The sequence below is a fragment of the Eulemur rufifrons genome, chromosome 6 (assembly GCF_041146395.1).
Source record: "Eulemur rufifrons isolate Redbay chromosome 6, OSU_ERuf_1, whole genome shotgun sequence".
In the NCBI taxonomy this organism is placed as follows: domain Eukaryota; kingdom Metazoa; phylum Chordata; class Mammalia; order Primates; family Lemuridae; genus Eulemur; species Eulemur rufifrons.
Genome location: NC_090988.1, coordinates 37941519 through 37963957, shown reverse-complemented (window position 1 = coordinate 37963957; position 22439 = coordinate 37941519). Strand labels below are relative to the sequence as shown.

The 22439-nt window shown below is 42.8% G+C and overlaps 1 protein-coding gene across 2 annotated transcripts in view; it reads left to right on the top strand.

Annotated features, from left to right (window-relative positions):
• The window catches only part of FAT3 (FAT atypical cadherin 3), a 488418-nt gene that overhangs the window by 446867 nt on the left and 19112 nt on the right, over positions 1 to 22439 (top strand). For both annotated transcript variants that reach the window (XM_069469075.1, XM_069469074.1), the window contains exons 19-21: positions 7615 to 7749; positions 9588 to 9745; positions 16401 to 16869. In XM_069469075.1, coding sequence (XP_069325176.1) covers positions 7615 to 7749; positions 9588 to 9745; positions 16401 to 16869 — 762 coding nt within the window. The remainder of the gene's footprint in view (positions 1 to 7614; positions 7750 to 9587; positions 9746 to 16400; positions 16870 to 22439) is intronic.

The following is a 22439-nucleotide window of genomic DNA, read 5'->3' as shown; positions in this document are numbered from 1 at the left end:
CTTTAACAAAATGAAAGCAGACTTGAATTTTAGTGCCAGATAAGCTCATTGCATTCCAGTCACTGCTGAGCATCACATTTGAACAGGACTTGAAGAGATACAAAGTTCTGATGTTGTGCAGCGGCTCCTGATGAACTTCAGATGTTCAATGAACAATGTCATTTCGGTGAGCAAGCCTGACACCAGCTTAAATGAATGGGGAATGATAGATGCCCTCGAGCCTGTGGCGGGGAGGCAAGAGGAAAGGGTGTCAGGGCAGCCCTCTGGGCTGTGCCAATTGCCCTTTTTTTTTTTTTTAATTTCATTGATTTTTTTCAAAAGTCTTGTATAGAAATGTATCAGAAAGGAGACACTTGTCCAGGAGAAGGGACTCTCAGTGAAACCACTGGAGTTTAAGACCAGTGTTTAAGGGTGGGATGGCAGAAGTGGAGACCTGATCTGTCAAGTCTTTATTCAGATATGGAACACAGAATGGGACCCAGTGCTCCAGATGAAATGGATGGTGCGTCTGCCCTGGGTGAGGCCCTGTGCTAGACAGAGGTGAGTCAGACAGCAGCCCTGCCCACAGTCAGTGGGGATGGCACCGTGGTAGGGTTTGCTCAGGTACAAAGAGGAGCACTGAAGCACTGGAGGTGGTGCTACCTCAGCGAGGTCTGAAAGGATGCCTGGAAGTAGGTAAGTGACGAGGATGGAGGGTTCTGGGCCAAGGGGCACGAGAGCCACAGCATGGAGATGAGAACTGGTACACAATTCAGTGCATAGATCAAGGCAGGGACAGACATAACAGCTAACATTTATCAAGCCATGACCAGTTCCCATGTTGTTTTTCATATGTATAATTACATTTAACTCTTAACTATAACCCTAAAGAGTAGGTATTTAACTTTCTTCAAAAATTAAGGAAACCAAAATTTGGAAAGGTCAAATGACTTGCTCACAGAGCTAGTTAGTGGCAGAGCCAGGATTCGTACTTGACTGTCTTACTCAGACCATCTCTTAACCACTGCACCCTACCAGCTCTGCACAGATCTGGAAGGAACATGGAAGTCACCCAATCCAGCCTCCACCCACGACATTTGCTATATATTCCTGACATAGTAATTCAGCCAAAGTTTCAGCACCAGTGCCAGGAGCTCACCAGCCAGTCCTGAGACAACCTTCTGTCTTACAGGGCACTAAAACCCATCAACCTGTAACGTCACACAGCTGAGTCCTTCAGAGACGCACAGAAGGTGAGCTAACGCCATAGGCTGCCCTCTAGATAGCTAAGGATAGTTGTTGTGACCCCTGGAATCCTCTTTTCTTAGCCAAACACCAGAAATTCCTTTGCTCCTTGGCTATAAACACATACATACCATAAAGGGTTACAGGTGGTATAATTGGGTCATGGAGGAGGCATAAGGAGGGAATTGTCAGTTTTACCTGGAGTTGAAGAAAGGCATTGGAAACAGCAAAGCTTGTCCTAATGGGTCTTTTCCCCGGAGGGAATGCTTTTTAAGCAGAGAAAGAAGTACAGAGAAAGGCCCAGAGGTTTTAGGTTCCCTTTTATTTGCTCATTCACTCAGCAGCTAATTGAATACCATTCTATGCCAGGCCCTGTACAGGGTGCTGGAGACACAGTGGAAGGAGGCTGATGTGGTCCCCTTGCCCATGGAGCATGAAACAGCATCGTGCATCAGGCAAGTGATAAGGAGCTCAGTTGGGCCAGATGATAAGGAGTAAGGACGGTCCTTGGGAGGAATATGGTAGGACAGGTAATCAGAGCCTGCTGACAGGTGGCAATACTGATGCATTCCTAATAAGCACAATAAAATAAAATGATGGCTTCTGTGAAGCAGTGAGTTGCTTAAAAGGGGACTTGTGTTTTTAAACAGCAAAGAGAACTCTATCTGAAATTGGGTTTTCACTTTGGCTGAGGTTTGTTAATACTAATGATCTGAGGAGAGAGCCTATCCCAATGGTTTTGAATGGCCCTCAGTGTTGTCTCTGAATCTTAAACAGGTTGTCCCTATAACCTGGGAACTTTTTATTTTTTATTCATAAGAGCTATGTCTGCAGATCCCTCATCTCCAGCACGCATGAGTCCCAAAGTGCCAGGAGAGGTTTGGAGGTCCCCATCCTGGTGGTGATATCAGCTTCTCAGCCTGTAGACATTCGCTTATATATGCCACCCACACCCAGCTGCCCCCAGAGAGGCGGTCTTGAATGAAACTGCACTCAGCCCTTACTGAAATCAGAGAGAAAATATGGCTGAGTCAAGCAAACACTATTCTGGGTGATTCTCTGCTTCTAGAACAAGGAACAACTTCAAAGCTGAGACCTCAGTGTTTTAAAACTTCTTGCAGGCCATGAATTAGGAGGGGAGCTTACTGACTTATGTGCTATTTGCCAGGACATGGCATCTTGGCAAGGCATGTGGATTCAGGACGTGGGATATTTACCGTTAGTTATTGGATTCTTCAGTGTAATGAGGCGGCAACATAAATCAAGAGGTTGAATCAGCTCAAAGTGGCAGCATAATAATCACAGCTAGATACTGATGTCTTGGCTAACGACACAGACTTAATCCAGGGGGCTGTGGGAATGCTGGGCAGATGAGGAGAGGAGAGTCATAAATATGTAGCGAGACCCTTTGAAACCTCAAGGGGATCACTCTTCTCCTCCCTGCATGTTCCAAAGCACTGAAGCTTCTGCTCAAGTCAATCATCTGCCGCCCACTCTGTAGAAAGTGACCGGTTTCCACCTGAGCAAACATTCGGAAGGTGGAAAGCCTTCTTTCGGAGAATGGCTACATTGTGTGCTGGTTTCTCCTGGTGGAGAGGCTGTGTGAAAAGAACACCTGCATGGGACGCAGAGAAGACGGTGAAGAGGCTGACACAGCTGCACGTGCCCTGTGACACCAAGGAACAAAACGCTCCAGGCCCTATTCCATGCCTCCCATGCACACAGTGTATTTCCCGTCATCTACCAACTTACAATCATGAATTTGACCCAACAAGGACAGCAAGTAAACGATTACACCTGATTTCAGTTCTCTGCCATGTTGCTAGTTAAGTTAGTGTCTCCAGTTTTGAGACCTTGCAGTGATTTGCTTTTACTACAATTTTTTTTATAAGACGCTTTCACATATACTTGCCCATTTTATTTTCATAATGCTGTGAAGAATCATTATTCTGGTTTTTTAGAAAAGGAAACTGAGACCCAGAAAAGCCAAATGACTTGTTCATGGGCACACAGTGAATAAATCAAGTAACAAGCAGTACCAGAATCCGGGCCTGCCGCTGGTCAATGCGGTACCCCTTTCCACGACGCCGCCCTGCCTTCCCCAGAGGACCTGCGAGTGGGGAACAGAGCTCACGCTCTGCCCGCTTTACACTGTGACAGGAGCTAAAAATGTCTGGTCCTGCCCTGACGTGCGGTAAATGGCCTCAGCCGGTTTGATGAAGTGGGACCCTTCTCCCTTCATGCTCACTCTGGCACCAAATTGATGGATCTCTGAGATGCAGAACATGTAGGTCTGTGAGCCTCCACCTCCCAAGCTGTCACTGCACACAGCACAAGTTAATTAAACCTGGATTATTTCACGGTGGTTAATAAGATAAACTTCCTCCCAGAAGCCAACAGGGGTTGACACTGTTGTCTCTTCACTGGTACTCGGGAGCTGAGGTGGCACTTTCTGCCACCAGAGAGAGGGTTTTTAAGGCTCTTAACAGTAATAGGTATATACACGTCCCTGAAAAGGGGATGACGGAATTGTGATTTCTAAAAACAAGTTAACCCCTCCTTATCCACTTAAACGTACTGGATTTTATGTTGCTAGGTAACTTAGGGCTTTGGCTGGAAAGAGAGTCGTTGTCGCCAGGAAAGTGTCCCCAGGACCCAGACCTGAGCACATCTAAGGCCAAGGAGCATGTGACATTGCTCAGGTTGGCATACAAACGTCAAGTTCCTCTGACAGTATGTATTTAAGAAAGGACCTAATTTCTTATGATAGTTTATAGAGAGGAAAGGATAGAAATATTGGTTATATGGAGTATTTAGTTTTGAGGAACCTGTTTTTCAATAACTAGAGGTCTCTGCTAGGCATAGACTGCGGTCTGTGCACATGATCACGCCTGTCGCCAGCGGAGGAGGCTGTTGCATTCCCACTGACCTGCACACTCTAATCTGCCTTCGTACCTCCTTGAGCCGCAAGAGAGTGGGCCCGTGAGCAGAGCAAACTGACAGCAGCAGCTGGAGCCTGCATGTTTATGGCTGAACACAGATCAGACTAGGGCTCAGGGAGGAGGCCCCATAGGATTTTTAAAGCATCAAAAGACACATCCCTTGTCAAAAACTGTCCCTTTAACTCTAAGGAGCCTATTAAAAATAAAAAGAAAGAGAAAGAACCTGTCAAAGTCCATGCCGCTAGAATGAATATAAATATCCGTTATTATGTATCTAATATTATATAAATATTTTTTAATTTTAGAATGCACTTATAATATTTTCATGGCAGGGATTGGATCTGACAATTCATTAGTGAGTGAATATGATTTAATTATATGGGCTGCTAAGAGATGACACAAGGAAATAAAATGAAAAGGAGCTGTGAGCTTGAGCTCTGCTTGCTGGTCTAAGTGGCTTTGTGCTTTGACCCAGAGTAGGAAAGATGAATAAGAAAGTGATTAGTACTGTGCTAACTACCAGAGCAGGATGATGGTAAAAGAAAAGGCCAAAACATGTGAATAAAAGGTAGAAGTACCCAAATGCTAGATTTACTCTGAAATAAAGTATTTGGCTATTATTATATTCACTTATAGCTTTTTTAAAAAATGTTAGCATAATTTCTTCAAGAATAAATACCTTTGCTATCATGAGTCTGAAATTAGCCCTCTTTTTTCCCCTTTGAAACAGTGGCCTGTAAACTAGATTTTTGATAGTACAAGGTTTCTTAGCAATGCAGCCATTACATTAGAGCAGCACAGACTATAAATGTAATATCTGTAGTTGAATCTCAGAAATGTAGAAATTTCTGGAAAGGGTATCCTTAGGCTGGCTAAAATAGAAGGGAAAAACACATGTCCGTGGCATGGAAAGTAAGATTTCTTTTGTTTGTTTATTATAATTTTTATTTCAAAATATTAAAGGGCTACAATGTTTTTGTTACACGGATGAATCGTATAATACTGAAGTCAGGGCTTTTAGGTCCATCACCAGAATAGTGTACCTAGTACTGCACAGGTAAGTCTGACCCCTATCAGCATGGCTATTACTAAAAAATCAAAAAACAATAGATACTGGTGTGGATGTGGTGAAAAAGGAACTCTTATACACTGTCGGTGGAACCGTAAATTAGTCCTACCTCTATGGAAAACAGTATGGAGATTCCTCAAAGAACTAAAAAGTAGATCTGCCATTTGATTCAGCAGTCCCACTACGGGGTATCTACCCAAAGGAAAAGAAGCCATTATGTCAAAAGATTTCTTAAATAAAGTACCGTTTCCATGTCTTCTTGGAGAGTAATGCCCAGGCAATTTAGAAGTTATTAATACATCTATTTGATGGGATGCGTTTTGTAATTCATTTATGCATATTGCCACCTCCATGTGGCTGAGGTTAGCACTGCGCTCAGTTTGCTTGTTTTTCCCCCTAAGATGGGGGTCTCAAACTCCTAGGCTCAAGTGATCCACGTCCAGTGCAGTTTGCATTTTTGAGAATATACTAACCACTAGTCAACATTTAGGAGCAACCTAAACATGTGCAGCCCGTCAGAGATGAAGCCACACATGGAGACAGCAGAGTCACCCGGTAGGGTTGTGAACTTACTATGAGTAAACATTAAGGCATGTGTGAGGTTAAGCCACTAACTATGGTTAGCTCATTCCTTTGTTACTCAAAGGAGCTCATCCTTCAAGCCTGAGTTAAAATGTTCCCTTTCTTTATGACATTCTCCCAGGAGACAGAATTGTTCCTTCTCTGGTACCTCCATTGTGCTCATACACCTCTGTCAAAGCAGTTATCTTATTATACTGCAATCATGTGTTTACCTGTTATTTCCTGGGGGGAGTAAGAGGAGACATCATTTTCTTTCATCCTATGCCCAGGCCTAACATCTCATTGGGCCTGGAAAAATTGTTCAATGAATGCACCAAAAATTATTTAAAAACTGGTTATCAAACCCTCTTGAAATAGGTCATGAGATGGTCAAACCGCTGTTTTAAGTTCCGTGAACATTGATAAATGCATGGCAGGAATAAAGATTTCGGGGGAGGAAAATAGGAAGATGTTATTTCAGGGCACTTAGGTCTTATAGAAGCATTTGTAGAGATCCTTCCAAATTTTCAGTTAAAAATACCTTCATCTTCTAAGATTTTGTAAGCTGGATCAGTGCCAAGAGTCTTTTATGATGGAGCTGTAAACAGGTAGAAAATAGGATTTATGAATTCTGAGTTTGCTGCTGCTGCCTACATTGCTCCTCTCAAGGATTACAGTTCTTAAAATGTTTATATGCCGCTAGGATTAAATTTCTACTTTCCCCTGGACAAAGAAATAACTGTATCATGGGACAATATGCTTAATGATGAGGAAAGAGGTAGGATATAAAGGAGCATGATGAGGGGCCAGATCCCGCCGGGGAACACAGTTGCTGATGTCCGGCATGTTCTCAGTTCGCAGAGAAGGGGTGCTCCTTCAGGCCACTGCTAACCCATTTAGGAAATTAACTGTTTCAGTTGTGGGTCATTTTTAATTTGTGTCTCTCCTTTTCTATAATCCTTTTGCCACTTAAACTCTTACCAGATTGAAAGTAGCCTGATTATTAATACATGTGAGATATCCAGGACCTTTGAAAAGTGTGCTTCCTTCAGTGAACTCATTTGCCATCACCACCGCTCTGAAATAATTCACTTGGGTCCTGAGTTCTGCCTTAATCAGTTAATCTGCTTTCCAGGACTTCCCTTCTGAGGGATTAACCTTTCATCTTACGGTGCTGTGAACATCGAATAGGTGGAAAGGAAGCCTTCCTTCTGCCAGGGATAATTCTACTATTTTTGATGGGTAGTAGGGCACGCTTACAGCAAATCAATAAAATAGTAGGTAGCAGAAGGGATTAGGAAACAATGTGAGTTGTGCTTTCACAGTTTAGAATCAGTCATGCTCTTCTTTAGAAATATCTTCCCCCTACTCCTCAGAAATAAACAGTTAACATCTTCTAAAGTCTACCCCCAAGTTTTTCAGGACAGGAGGTGGGTGTAGAAGAAATCTAAACTCAGGTGATGCATTCAAATAGTCAGCAATATGCAAGAACCACACTCCAATAAATACTACCAGGGCCCTTGCATTGTGATCTTTCTTCAGCTGGAGTTGGTCCGTGTGTAACTTCAGTACATTTTAGCCTAAAAGGAGGTGCCCTATTTACTCTTCAGTCTGGCAGTGAGCTTTTGGCAAATGTGGGGACATTTGACAGGCACCCCCACCAGGTAAAGCCCATTCAGCTGCTCCTGCTTCTGGGTGGCCTCTTTGTTACTCAGCCCAGAGCCTGTATAGCCCAGCTCTTGAACCATTCCTGTGCTCCCCGGAGCACAGGGTGAATCCCTCTGTGTACTGATCATGTGTGTTCCTCCTTTGTCACAGGAGGACTGTGCCCAGGTTCCAACGATCCTTGCATGGAGAAGCCGTGTCCAGGAGACATGCAGTGTGTCGGTTATGAAGCCAGCAGAAGACCGTTCCTCTGCCAGTGTCCACCGGGGAAGCTCGGAGAGTGCTCAGGTGCAGAGTGGGGCGGAATGATGAGGGTCCAATGTCATATTCCTGAAACACTTGCCCTTGAGAAAATTGTACTGTCCAAGTCCTTCCAGAAGACATTTCTGTATGCATGCAACATTTTCCTTCAGAATGGACCACAGCTAACATCCACTCTTACATTTACTTGGGATTTATCACAGCTGCAGCCTGTGCTGAGGAAACACGTAAAGACTGTGGACTTACATGGGGAGACTACAACATGTGTTTTCAATCATGTCTCATGGCTGCTAAGAGTGTGAAATTATGGAAAATTGAAGGCTGTTGGTTGGGCGGAGGAGTCAGAGTATTTGTGGTGTGGCCTTTGTTGTTCAGAGGGCTGCACAAATCTAGAGCCACAAAACCAAGATCCACAGAAGGTAGAGCCAAGCCAATCCTATTGGCCTTCCATAGAGTAAACCCAGCCTGGAGCACCAAGGAAGCCGACTGTCCACTGGAAATGTGTAACTAACTTCATGTTCTAGAAAGGAGTGGTGCTCACCTCTGTGTCTTAAGGAAAGAAAAAGAAATCAGTATTTAGGTTATTTTAATTCAAATGATCCTCTGTTTCTGATCTTCATTCAGTTTTAATACTTCATTTGATTCACATATTCGTTACAGACCACTTCTTTCCTCTAAAACGAGTATTGTTCATTTTTGATGTTAATAGAATCCTCTTTTTGTTATAGGATGTATTTAAAATACAAGCACAATGATTCTACAGTTTAGGAGTCCAAGAGATAGTTATTGAGTGATGATAATAATTATAGTGGGAATAAAAAAATAACTATGCCTAGTATGTGCAAGGCACTTTGCCAAACACTGGGCCCTAGAAACTCAGTCTTTGCAAAGAGAAGTGCTGTTCTTAAAAGTGGAAGCCAAAGCTCTTTCATAGTTGACTTTAAGAAGGAGCTGCCATGAAGCAAAGGGTACATACAGATGCTTGCATGAGTCATCTAAGGTTTAGACTTAGAATAAAATTATGCTGCCCATACACGCACACCATGCACACAGCAGGTAGATGTGCAGGGTGATCATAAAGCCAAGTCTCCTAACTTCTGTTGTCACTTTCTGCTGATTTCTCTTCTCCCTTCTATATAGAAAACTTCTGATTATCATGATTATTGTCCATTTGGTATATTTCCATGCATTCCATCTTCTGCCCCCATGAGGCAGCTTTTCAACCATTACAACATAAAGTTGAAGGCAATAACAAAAGAGAATGAACTCCTATTTGGGCATTGCAGGTTGGACTAAAGATTCTGGGAAAGGAAGCCTTGAAATTAATGCTCAGAAAGTGGAATTATGACTGTACATGAATTTCCTTTCTATCAGTTACTCTTTTTTAACATTAATACAAATAAGATGTATTAATGTTGGCAATTTGGCATTAGGATACTTGGGGAATACGGATATCACTTGAAAATGGTTTTATTGTCTTTCCTTTGTTTCATGGGATTGAAAGCTCTTGAGTGCCTGAGTTGTTGGGGGAGGCATAAAGGCATTAATAACGCTGATTTTCGAAAGTGGAAATTGAGAATTTGGTGACAATAAGAAAATCCAGGTTATAGAATTGACCAAGTTGTCCTTGGCATGAGACAACTAAGATTTTCTGGTAACTGACTGGCTAATATGTTTTTCACTTTGAAATTAGAGTGTGATATGAAATGGAGAACCAGGTTTTAATGAAAAATGGTTTCTCCTCGATGCCTTCATTAACTTCCCATGATCTTTAATCCACTTGCTTGGTGGTGGTTGGGTGATTTCATGTGTCCCTGATTGTTTGTGGATGTTAAAAGTATGTCTTCTCACAATGGTCTTTGCAGGGCACACTTCTCTCAGCTTTGCTGGAAATAGTTACATCAAATACCGGCTTTCTGAAAATAGCAAAGAAGAGGACTTTAAGCTAGCTCTGCGTCTTAGAACCCTGCAAAGCAATGGGATTATAATGTACACCAGAGCAAATCCCTGCATAATTCTGAAGGTAATTAAAATGGGTTATCTTTTCCTGCAGTCAGTTCTCATGTTAGTGTTTTGGCTGTTGGATTGGGGACTGCTGAAATCATTTTGTCTTTTAAGTTCAGAAGACCAGAAGCAGACTTCAGGGCAAAGGGGAGCAGCAGCAAAACTGGGAAATGAGCCAACATCCCATTTCCTTTTGAACATTGAGCTTCAAAATTGGCTCTTGGCACATGGGGCATTTCCCTCTAGAGTGGGTTCAAGGGCTGGCCTCCTTTGAGCTGTAATCACTCAACAGTTCATTAGATGTATCTCCTAATCAGCTCCCCAACATGGGTGGTCCTTTAAAAAGATTGGCTGTATCCCTTTCCACTGCATGCGTCTATCCCCACTGACTTTGGAAGGTGACTTCTGTTCTTGCTCAGGGAGGAAGTTGGAGATCTGGTGTATGGAAGAGTCTACATATCCTATTGTGACCCAAGTAGCCCAATTTTTAAATCATTTCCCAGCCTCAGAAACCCTCCTAAAACATTCTAGATTTCCTTAAGAACAAGTCTGACATTTATATTCAGTTCAGGGCTTCCGGTACCTTCATAAAAACAACAATAACAATAATAGTAACAGCTTTATGTTCATCATTTAATCTTATTATAAAGTTAACATAATAAGTTTATTATATATTGTCATCCCCATTTAATCAGGAAGAAGATAGCAGTTCAGAAAGGTTATTTCCCCAACATTGCACAGCTAATAAGCAGCAAGGCCTGGACTGGACCCACGCTCCAGTCTTTCTCACTCCATGCTCCTAATCTTCTATCCCTAGCTCTCCATCTTGCCACTACAACTCATTTTATCCAAGGTCACATTCTGGACATCTGTAGACCAGATTTAGCCTTCTAGTATGAGAAAGGGAAGGGAGGAAAAGGAGGAAGACGTGTTTCATCTAATGCTATTCTCACCAGGTTGCTATCCCAGCCCACTGTAAGTGCTCTTCAGAAACATTTGTAGTCTGTCCAGTAGAAAATGCCCACCTAAGTGGAAATGTTTAGAAATCTTGTTCTTCCCAAGGTTCAGGTTTAAAGCGGACCATGGTGAGCCCTTCTAGCTTCTGTCCTTTGATTGTTTGATGTGTCAGGTCCAAGTTGATTAGGTGACTTAGGCTGTAATCCTGAAGGCAGATGAGAAAGGAGAGAAAAAGAGAACCTTAAATGCCAGCAGCTTCTCTTAAGTATTACATAGGCTCTTACTTACCCACTTCTAGTTTTGCCAGGTATTACTTGGTGGCCATAGTTGAGTGAACAGGGAGTTGAAGTTTAAAAGTTGGCTTTTGAGCTTTTGTGGGGAAACTCCCACTATCCTTATTCATGCAACTCAGAGAATGCTTTCAGCTCTGCAAAGGAAAGCAATGTTTTTAAAAGAAAATAAGAGAAGAAATTCAGATACATGGTTTTAGAGAACAATGCATTCAAATCAGATATTCATGGTGAAAGGAGGAATATTCAGAAACCTAAGTCTTGCCTTTATTTCCTCCTGGTCCCTGAAGCAGCCTGCCTTGGGTCAGTAGATCATTTTCTAAATAGCCCTGAGAGGTGGGGTTTGTATCATTGCTAGGAAAGTGCTCTGCCCTTTCAGAGCTACCAACTCCTACGGCTCTGCTTGAGTCCCACTGACCTTTCTTGCTCTTCCGTCATGCTCTAACAGGGCTGGTAGTTGCAGAACATCCTTAAGAAGGCAAATATTTTCAATTAGCGAGTCTCTTATAGAGCATTAAATTTGAGAGAGAACAAAAATATTGGACCTGAAATGGCTTGATCCTAAAATGGAGTTTGTCATTTGACACTTCACTGGCAAATGTCTAAAAATGTGCAGGTCCCTGGGGATGGGAAAGAAGAATTAAACCTTTTAGGCAGCTCCAGCTCCTAAAGTATGTTGTGTTTCATGAAACCAGCGTGTTTCTGAAAGTTGTGTAAATTGAATCTCTGTAAATGGAATTACAACAAACTAGAGATGGTTGCTATTTGAAGGAACCCTCCCATTAATCCTTTTGTGATGTGAATAATCACCCCCAATCTGTCTGTTCAGTGCGTTTGCTTTTCATATGTTGGGTTTGCCCAAAGCAGGACACAGCTGTACTGAACTATTGCAGTTATTCTCCTACAGTCGCCAGGAATATCCACTTAGGGGATTTGAATCTGTTTACTTAACATTTTCAGCCTTATGCAAGATTTAATTTCTTTGGCTTTAGGTACATTATGTGCCTTGTACTTTGGTTCAATAACTAAGCTGAAATGCTTTGTTTAAATTGCAACTCTTGGTTGTTTATATTTTTCCGGTCAGAGCGCATTCTCTTAAAAGAAAGTACTTAAGATAATCAGTAGAGTGAAGAGTGCCCCATGAAGACAGTTAAAAAATTGCATGGAGAAGTGAAAATGCTCATGGACAAGGAGTAGTACTGTCTCTCAATAACAGTAAAAGGCACTCATTCTTCTATCTGTCATTGATACCCTGTCTTCTTTCAAAAGAGATTCAAGGCTTACCATAAACATCCAAATGCAGAAGATCAAAGCACCATTAAGCTGAAAATAAAAGGTTAAGAGCCAACCAATGAAGTGGGGAAGGGTAAAATACCATTATTGAAAAATCTAGACCCAGGAGAACTACTTCAGTTCAACACAAACCATAACTCAGAGCTTCCTTGCAGCCAAAGTGACAGTGAAAACAGTGTGTTAGGTTCCGTGACTCTCCTCACACCTATGAAAGAAATATGTCAAATCGCCAGAAGAGATGTGTAATCAGAAGGAGGAGAAATCACCAGGAGAGCAGAGTTTTTCTCTGTGTGAATCTGTTGGCTCCAATATTATGGCAAAAGCACAAGGAGAACTTGGTGTTTTATCTAGAACTATCATGTGTTTTATCTTTTGGGGAAGTCATAAATGATTCATTGCTTCATTCTTATGATTCTGACGTGGCTAGCCTGAGACCCCAGGACTAAAAGGAAGATAGGGAAAGCTTATTTGGTTTGTAAAACAGCCCACTTGGGATGGCCACATCTTTCCAACATAGCTTAACGGACTAACAAGGAAGCACCCCACAAGATTCAAGAGTTTTAAGGATCTCTTCGAGTGTCACTGAGAAGTGAGTTAACTTGTAATAATTATATTTTATAATTATAATAAAATACCTGGGAGTTTACATAGTACTTTCACATACATATATTTTTTTATTCTCACTCCTGTTGTATGTAGGTGCGAGTGTCTGCTTTTTGTCTGTGAGAAAACCGAGGCTCAGAGAGATTTGGTGATGTGCTCAAAGTGATAGCCAGTCAATAGTGGGTCTACACCTGTGACAGAGGCAAGCAGGTTGGGAGTACTGCAGAAGTTTATCAAAAGAAGAGATTCACAGGCTGGGATGATCATTTATCCATTCATTTATTCATTCAAAACATATTTTTGAGTGCTTTGTGCCAGATAACCATTCGTGGCAGCCTTGAAAATGGGTTTTTAAAACATCCCCTTTGCAAACAATATTTAATAATCCTCTTGCAAGTTCCATGATTGTGGTGCACTAACTAGAGCCATGCACCAAGGATCTGAATAGTAATCGTGCCATAATTTGTACGTTTTACTCAAAAATCCTACTTTCCTATAAAAGTAGGACTTCTTAGAGCTCTGATTTCTTGTCTACCAAGCCTCAGGCTACTGAAGATTCAGGGTAAAGCACATCACTGATTTCAAACAATCCTGGGGATCTAAATATTTTATAACATTGGGGCAAAACTCTCTGAATTATTCATTTCATTTAACAAATTACCTAGCTGCACCCCACCCCCAGCAAATTACTTCAATGTCGTTGCTATAGACTTTTCTCAGAGTTTCATGCATACCTCAATTTCTATTAAAATAGCTTGCCCTCTGATCTGAGAAAGCTTCATTCTCTTAAAAGACTGAGCCTTTAAAATGAGGTAGACCCTATTCTGAAGACAGATACTAAAAATGATCAGAGTATACTTTTCTGGTATGAGAATTTAGACATGAAAAGAACAAAAGGTTCTTTTCTCTCCCTGGCATAACATACATGTGAAATAGCAAAAGATTATTAACTCTTTGCAAGGTAACTTTTGGCATCAGCATTCTAATCTGTCATATAAATAAGACTGATAATTTCAACCTCCTAGAATTTTGAAGATCCAAATGATTGTTGTTTGTAGAAGAGTGAGAATCGTGTAGGCATCTGGCTTCCTTCATTTAGCAATGTTGCTGCTGTTATTTTTTCAATAAAAAATAAAAATGAAAACTTAACCATGTTCAGTGTTAGTATGAGATAATTTTATGTCCCTTAGTTATAGAACTTAGATGTATGTGAATACATCAGAGTCACATCATTTCTTCCTGGTGAATATGTTAACTTTTTGACTATTCAAGGAGGTGTAGGGGTTAGGGGTGAGGGAGGGGAAGGAACCAAGTAATATACTAATTAAACATCTCTTTATAAAACTTTGATGAATTATGCCCTCACCACCAAAACTTCCATGATAGATTGGGGACAGCATTTTGTCCCCGATCTATCATGGAAGCAAAACAGCAGATAGACTGTGCCAGAAAAAAAGTAGTCCCCAGAGTCACATTTGATCATTTTATTATTTACATTAAAATACAAATATGGATATTATTCAGGAGTTGTCACTGAGCAAGTATTCTGGTATGATTTACAATATCCATTCAGTTCATTTTGTTGAATCAAAAAGAAAAAAATGACAAGGACAATAGCATATGATTACATGTGAAAGCCTTCTGAAAACAACACAAATATTTGTCTCCAGTCTTTTTATATTCATCCATTTACCATTGCAGAGCAGTGTATGTGTAGACTAACTGGGTATGGTGTGGCTAACCATTCTGCAGTGGACACAGTAGCTTTGTAAAGTAAGCTACAGCAGTTCTCTGCTCTCCAAACCCAAACCCAGAGAGGCCAAGCCATTCTCCCCAGGTGACCTGGGTGGCACATTTCAAACCCTGAATTCAGTTCAGCATTCCTAAATTCCCAGGGCTCTGCCTGGTTCACAAAGCCCCCTGCCTTCCATATGCACACATTTATGTGGCATGACCTATGAACTTGACGTGCAGGATAGGAGAATCCATGGAATCCACACAGGTGGATATGCACGTCCCTAAGAATTAATTGTCTGCAGAACATACTGAGGCATAGAGAAATATTCCATCTGTGAGAATGAGTGGTGCCACGATAATCCCTAACATATCTATCATAAGTAAACCACATTTCAGAAAAACCATTTCAGTCTGTATCTGTGAATTCATTTGATCTTTATACCTCCTTAGCTGTGTTCCCCTCCCCTCCCCTTCCCTTCTTTCCCTTCCCTTTCTCTCGGCAAGTGTCTGTTCTCTGCACAGAACTACAAATGCCAGCTCCCCTTGCATGACTCAGACACGGGCCTCCACAAGGTCCTCTTGCTGGGTCATAGACATAGGCCAGAAAAGAAGCTTTTGTTTCCCAGTTCCTGGCTGTGAATTCATTCATGACCAATTGTAAATGTACTGGCTAGACAGGGGTCCAGCCCCTCATCCCTGGATCCTAAGCCCCCTAAGCCCCCTGGATCCTAAAGCCACCTTGCATGTCTGAGAAATGTAGACAAGCGTACAGAAGTGGAACCTGGGTCTCCGGGGACAACGAGTCCCTGCTCGGCAGCTCTCTGCTAGCCAGTCTCCTCCAGTAACACACACTTTCTTCCTGCGTGTCATGTCCTCTGGGCTTCGCCTCTTGGGGGGAGTCAGATGCCCTCACCACACCATTGTGATCAGAAAAGCAGGCTGGTCTCTGTTACAGCACCCCAGACCAGAGGCTGATAGAATCCACAAGGTGTGAGCAGTTAACCAGAAGATCCTTCTGAAATTCCAGGTGTCATTAAATATACATGTATTCTAAGCAAGTGGCCAAGCCCTGAGCACTTTGTTAGATAACTTTTACCTAAATGTTGAGCAGCATCCTAAAAAACTATCTTAAGAATATACTAGTGTTTAACATAAAGAGGTGTTTAAATCTTAAATATACATGAAGCTGAGAACTAGGAAATCTTTCATTTCTGCCTGGCCTCTTTCTCTTCCCTATAGCATACTTACATAAACTCGTTCAGGGAGTATTTATGTAGCTGTGTGACTATTTGATTTATAGCCACCTCCCCTGCTAGACTGTAAGCCATATGAGGGCAGAGGTAACTCTTCTTGCTCACTGTGGTCTCCACAGCACCTAGCACGCTGCCTGTCATGGAGAAGACAATAAATACTAACACGTTCACAGAAATCACTCCTGTGTGGGTAATGACTAAGAGGGTGCAGAGAGTAACGGACCCCTAAACAAGGTATTGCCGTGAATATTTAAAGGGTGAAGACTCAAAGAGTGGGTACATTCTTAAATATAATCATGGATGTCTGAAGCTATGCTCGTATTCTTACAAGATTTGTGAAATATCAGGCATGCACTTGCATAGCAGATAATGGGGAGGAGAAGTGGTTAAAAATCAAACCACTACAGATTTATGACTGGATCAAAAACAATGTCCCCCTTACAGCCTTCCTGTGAAGCCCCGGGCTGGCGAGGAACAGGGTATGTGGAAGCACACTGCCAGGTGCACGTTCAAAGGTGTTCGCTCTTCCTTCCCCGCACAGATCGTGGATGGCAAGCTGTGGTTCCAGCTGGACTGCGGCAGCGGCCCCGGCATCTTGGGTATCTCCGGCCGCGCTGTCAACGACGGGAGCTGGCACTCGGTCTTCCTGGAGCTCAATCGCAATTTCACGAGCCTGTCCCTGGACGACAGCTACGTGGAGCGGCGCAGGGCGCCCCTCTACTTCCAGACGCTGAGCACCGAGAGCACCATCTACTTCGGCGCCCTGGTGCAGGCAGATAACATCCGCAGCCTGACCGACACGCGGGTCACGCAGGTGCTCAGCGGCTTCCAGGGCTGCTTGGACTCAGTGGTGCTGAATAACAACGAGCTGCCTCTGCAGAACAAGCGCAGCAGCTTCGCGGAGGTGGTGGGCCTGACGGAGCTGAAGCTGGGCTGCGTGCTCTACCCCGACGCGTGCGAGCGCAGCCCGTGCCAGCACGGGGGCAGCTGCGCCGGGCTGCCCTCTGGAGGTGAGTGCACCTGCGCGGCGGGCATCCTGCCCCAGGGGGAGAGGGGAATGAACCTACTGGGGGGTCCCGACCTCCCCACCCAAGGGCTCTCTTAGAGTGGGGTATTCACCCAAGACGCTCGCTGAGCTTCTCAATCCCCTCAGGGAAACCTCAGAGCTTGACAAGTACCGGAGTGTCCAGTTTAGCCAGTTTACAGCATCCCACAGGGGCAGTGCGGTGGCGCAGGAGCCCAGACACGCCATCAATTCTGCCCCCTCCCTTGTCTACACCACACCCTTCCAAGCCTCAGCAGCTTGGACAAATAAGGCCCCCTTTTAAGTATGTGCCCTTGTGAGCTACCTGCATGTCACTGCAGAATGCCGGTAGTAGCAGTCCGAGTTGCCTACAACGTCAATGCACAGGGAATTGCTGACCACACGTAGACATATAACTTTACTAGAAGCAAAAAGGAGTGAACCCACCACCCCAGGAAGAGAAATATAGTGGAGATCTTTAGAGCATACGTTTAAAATGTGTATATTAAAAATAAGTCTAGTGACAGCTCTGCAAAGGAGTAGAAAGCAAGGAGAGGGGAATTTACATGAAATCTCAGGACAGATAAACAGTCAGTGAATTCATGATGCTTTACCCTAATATTTTTTCCCACAAAAGTACATTGTGAATAAGCAAGAAAGAATAGGAGTAGACAACAAAAAAATCTATAGAGAGTTTCTTTTGTTTGAGGGAAAATCCAAGATTATTTAAGTCCTGGGAGTCTAGAGATAAAAGAATCTCTGACTTTACCCAGATGCAGTGTCTGTGTTAGTGTAAACTAGGTCAGGCGTTTTCCCGGTGGAAGGCTCGCCACCTCCCAACAGCCCAACCACTGATTCCACTTCAGCCCCTTTGCAGAGATGCTCAGCAGTAGTGTGATTAGCAAATTTAAACCTTCCTCACAAATCACTTAGAGATTCTGCTGTGCGCATTACCATCTAATGTTAGTGAAGCCCAACTCCAAATTTAGAGTCCATTTTATTATTAGAATGTTATAAACTGTCCACGAAATGATGCACTGTCGAAATACAGACACCAAAGTTGTTTAGACTTGCATATGTTACTGCCTCAATGAGGGCCAAGTACCCTGGGGGGAAATTTCTGCCGTCTCGATTTAAGAAATCTATTTGCTGTTTTTACTGTCTCAGCAGTATATGTAAATAAAGGGTTGTTCTGGTGCCATAATTCCCGAATGATGGGCAGTAACTATACTTCAGTGGTTCTATAAACCAGCCCATTATGACAAGTCATGGCCAGTTTTTCACCAGGCAAAACAATTCTGCTAGTGTGAGCCATCTACAATATATAAAAGGAGCATATAATTAAATTGGGTTGAAATAGAACACCACTCCATGTCAAATGCTGGGTACATAGCCACAAATTGTAACATACTTTTAACGATGGCAGGACGTTGTTTTTGCTGGCAGTGCTATGGGCTTCCACAGTGGGTTATCTTTAAAATAATAATAATCACTGTATGAAGGAAAAGACTGTGGAATCTTGCTCTTCGGAGTGCATTTTAAGTTAAAAAAAAAAAAATTGCCATGAAAGCCTTAGCTAAGTATTCAGTGCAGGTATGTTAATTAAATCACTACGACTCACTTGGGAAACAGCAATTTTCTCTCTTTTTAAATTTCTTTTGATTTAACCAAATTTCAACACTAAGGACCCACCCATATACTTTTCACATGGCCTAGAGAGCTTAACTTGCCTCCCTAGGGGCCAAACCTTGCATATAAAGCACACCCTCCTATTTATGTACTTCTTTGTCTCCCTGTTCCCCACTCTCTTCTGTGATTGGGCTTTGAGTGGGGATTCCACAACAGGTGCTCTTTCTTCCAAGGTGTGTTAGTGCAAGTCCCTCCTTTGTTCCTAGGCACTTATGGTTTCCTAAAATGAAGATGGTATCTTTCCTCACCTCTGTCTACACATCTCCCTTCTCCAAGCCTACTACCTCTGTTCATTTGAGGGGGCCCAGCAGGAGCAGGGCCCCTCACACGGCTACTCCCAAGCCCAGCCCAGTGGTTCTTATCTCAGTAGACCCTCAGACATGGTCCCAAAGAGCCTCATGCGTAGCAGTCCTGAGCCCAGGACCATTAGACTCCTCACCACTCACCAGGAAATCCAAGAAGACGGCTTCTGCTGTTTCCCTGGGGAAGCAGAGGCACAGGATTCCTCTTCCTGTATGCAAGGAGGTGCCTACCTCCTTCCTGGCTGTGGACATAAAGCCTTGGCTTCTAAGAAAAGCAGAAAGAGAATCCTCTTGCTTGCCCCCATTATCTGTTCATATCAGAGGAATTTTTGCTAGGTCCCTGTATTCTATCTGCAAATTCCCTAAATCGGTGCCAAATCAGGGAGAGAAGAAAAGCAAGAAAAAAAAAAAAAAAAAGAACCAATAATTTGGCCTTTACCTTATGAAACTATGTAGCTAATTATAATGCTACTTAAAATAAAAGAAAAATCCTCTAAGCTGTGAGTGATAGTTTAAAAAGAACAACAAGACTGAGTCTTTAATGACAGAATATTCATGCCTTCAAGAATTTCCTGTGGCTGCCAGAGAAATCTAATAACAGGAAGAGACAGTCTTGGGCCCCCAGATCAAAGGCTAGGATGCATGCAGTCAGTATTAAAGAGAATATTTGGGCTAGAGAAAGTAGAGTGAGGAGCTTGAGATGTGACTCCTTACACATGAGAGTGCTGATAACAAAAGTTAAATTGTTTGAACGTCTTTGTCGTTTGGCCCCTGTACTGTGTATTGCTCTAAAATGTTAGGACATGTATTTTACTGAAATTGTCCTCTTGATCACTGAAAAATGCTGGAATATTGGTCATTGGCTCTCCCAGTGACAGACTACACTCTCAAACTATGGCTGTCCTAGCACATTGTTCCAGAACATTCAGAATTGTTACAGTAGGCAAACCACAGCAAGAAGCATTTTTTTCAGGGATGCAGGATTCAGCTCTAACCACCCCCAAACCCAATCAAACCCCTGGCAGGAAGGGCAGGGAAGCTTCGTCTGCTAGCTTGGAATGACATGGTCAGCGGGTTTGATTGGTGTTATAACTCTGGCTGTCCCAGGAGCAAGCCATAGGAACCCCAGGGGAATCAGAGCCCGGAATGCTGACTTATAATAAGGGTATAAATATGACTCTATAAATCAACCACAGAGGGAAGGCTCTCTCGGTAAAGCCTTAAAATTATATGTATTTCATAGACATGAACTGGAAATAGCAACCACTGTGGAGAAGCCATAGCCAGGTCCCACTGTGACCCTTGAATTTCCAGACCCAACTGGCAGGGATCACCTAGTAAGCACCCACAGTCTGAATAAGGAGTGCTCAATCCTCCACGCTTTGTTGTGCTCAGCTCCATCCCATTAACAGAAAACATATTTGAGGCTAAGTTATAATCTGGTGAAGCAATGCAGGAAGCCAGGCAGTCACCATGCAAGAAATAGTCATTCAGACAGTTTTGCATGAGACCAGAAGCCTAATTCCTGGAATGGCAAGTTGGGGAAATTTTTAACGGTAAGAGCCACTGTTTGTTAGACTCTGTGTGCTTACCTTGCAAGTGCTTATGCACTGGGACACTTAATTCTCACCACAATACTCTGGGATCAGTACTATTCTTCCCTCTCACCTGCCCAGCTCCATTTTACAGATAAAGAAATGGGCCAGCGAAGCTAAGTAACTAGCCTGGTATCACACAGCTAGTAAAGTGGTGAAGCCAGGATTCGATCCAGGTTTGTGGGACTCCCCCCAACACAACTTATGCTCTTAACCTTTGTTACTCAAAGTGTATTCCGGTGGCCAGCAGCATCAGCAACACTGGGTTAGAAAGGCAGCAACTCGGATCCTACCCCAAACCCACTAAATCCGAATCTGTATTTTAACAAGATCTCTAGGTGATATACCGATTCTCTCCATGTCTCTGAACTGCCCACCTGGGGAACTTCAAGTTCTTTTTTTCTCATATTGTATATAGTGGTTCTCAAACTTTGAGATACATCAGCATCACCTGAGGACCTTGTTAAAATGAGACCTTGTTCTAGAAGAGTCTCTTGATTATTAATGAAAAGGAAGAATCTGTTTACTTGCCTCCATCATTTGCTGTCCATATCAGAGGAACTTTCTGCTCGGTCACTGACTCATACATGCAAATTCCTGAACCTACTGCCAAGAAAATTTAGCAGTGGAAAGTTCAAGGGGAGAAACCCCTCAAACATAGAGAATCAGAATCTAAAAGGATGGTGTTCAGGCATCTGTTTTTAACAAGGTGGATCTATGCACATCTGAGTTTGAGAACCACTGACATTTGGGAATCCCAATAACTCTGTATTTGCAGGAAGGCAAGTCATTGAAAAGATAGAGGACATTCAGAAATTGGAAGTCAGATGCACTGCCTGCATCTTTTAAAATTTGGTATAAAGATGGAGTTCTGTTCCCCAGTCAGGAGTTTTGGGTTACCCTGAGCTCCCCTTCAAAGATAAGAGTAACAGTGTCTACCCACTCCCTCTACATAATTGTGAGTTTTCTGCCTATGAGATTGCATGAAACAAGAAGTTCTTCGATGCTGCAAATAGTTGGGCATAGGAGTGTTTTCAGCAACAAATTTCCCAGAGCTACTTTGGGTCATATTTTCCTGAGTATTTTATGTCTCTAACTTATAAGGATTTAGATAAATTCAGTCCATCAGACTTTAAGTGCCTGTTTTGTGCTTAGCTCTGTGTTGAATTCTGGGTCCCATTGCTGTCTGTTTCTGTGACCAATGGACGCCACTTAAGTGGCCTCCCTCCCCTCACAGCTGGTTTCAGGGAATTGAACAGGGTTCCCGTATGTGCTCCACACCCCTTGGCCCGTCAAGCACAGGGGCACAGAGAAAGGAGAAGCTGGACTCACAGTAAATATACCAAGGACATGATTTAGCTGAACTTTGCAGCTTATGGAAAAAAAAAAAAATTTCTGGGTGACTTTATTCTAAATACTGAGTTAATCTTTTTTTTTTTTTTTTTTTTGGTACATTGGAAAAACCTCATGGTAACAGCATTAATCATTATAGGCACGGATAGAAAAACTCAAAACCATAAAGTAGGTTATGTGCAGACACAAAAGAACACACATACTAGAAGGTGAGAATTTACTGTGTGCTTAATGTTGTTAACACATTAAAGATTTCCAGATCCTCAACGAAAATATTAGAGGCTTGGCCCAATATACAATATATGAAACGTGAGCCAGCTTTCCTAGGGAAAAGATCTCACCTTCAAAGGCTTTTATTTTACAAGGTCTAAAGGCATAGAATGTACCCCGCTTGGTGAAAGAAAAAAGTCAGAGTGACTAAGAGTCGAAATGGCAGAGACCAGGATCTGCCGCTGAGCTCATCCTCACGTGCGATTAGCATCTCACCTGGTGATGCATCCGCCAGCTCTCTCACACTAATGAGATTCACATGGATGTTTCCCGATCTTCAGCCTAACAGACTCCCGTGACTTTCACTTGTTTGGCTTATGAGCAATACAGAGACGAAGCTGATTTCA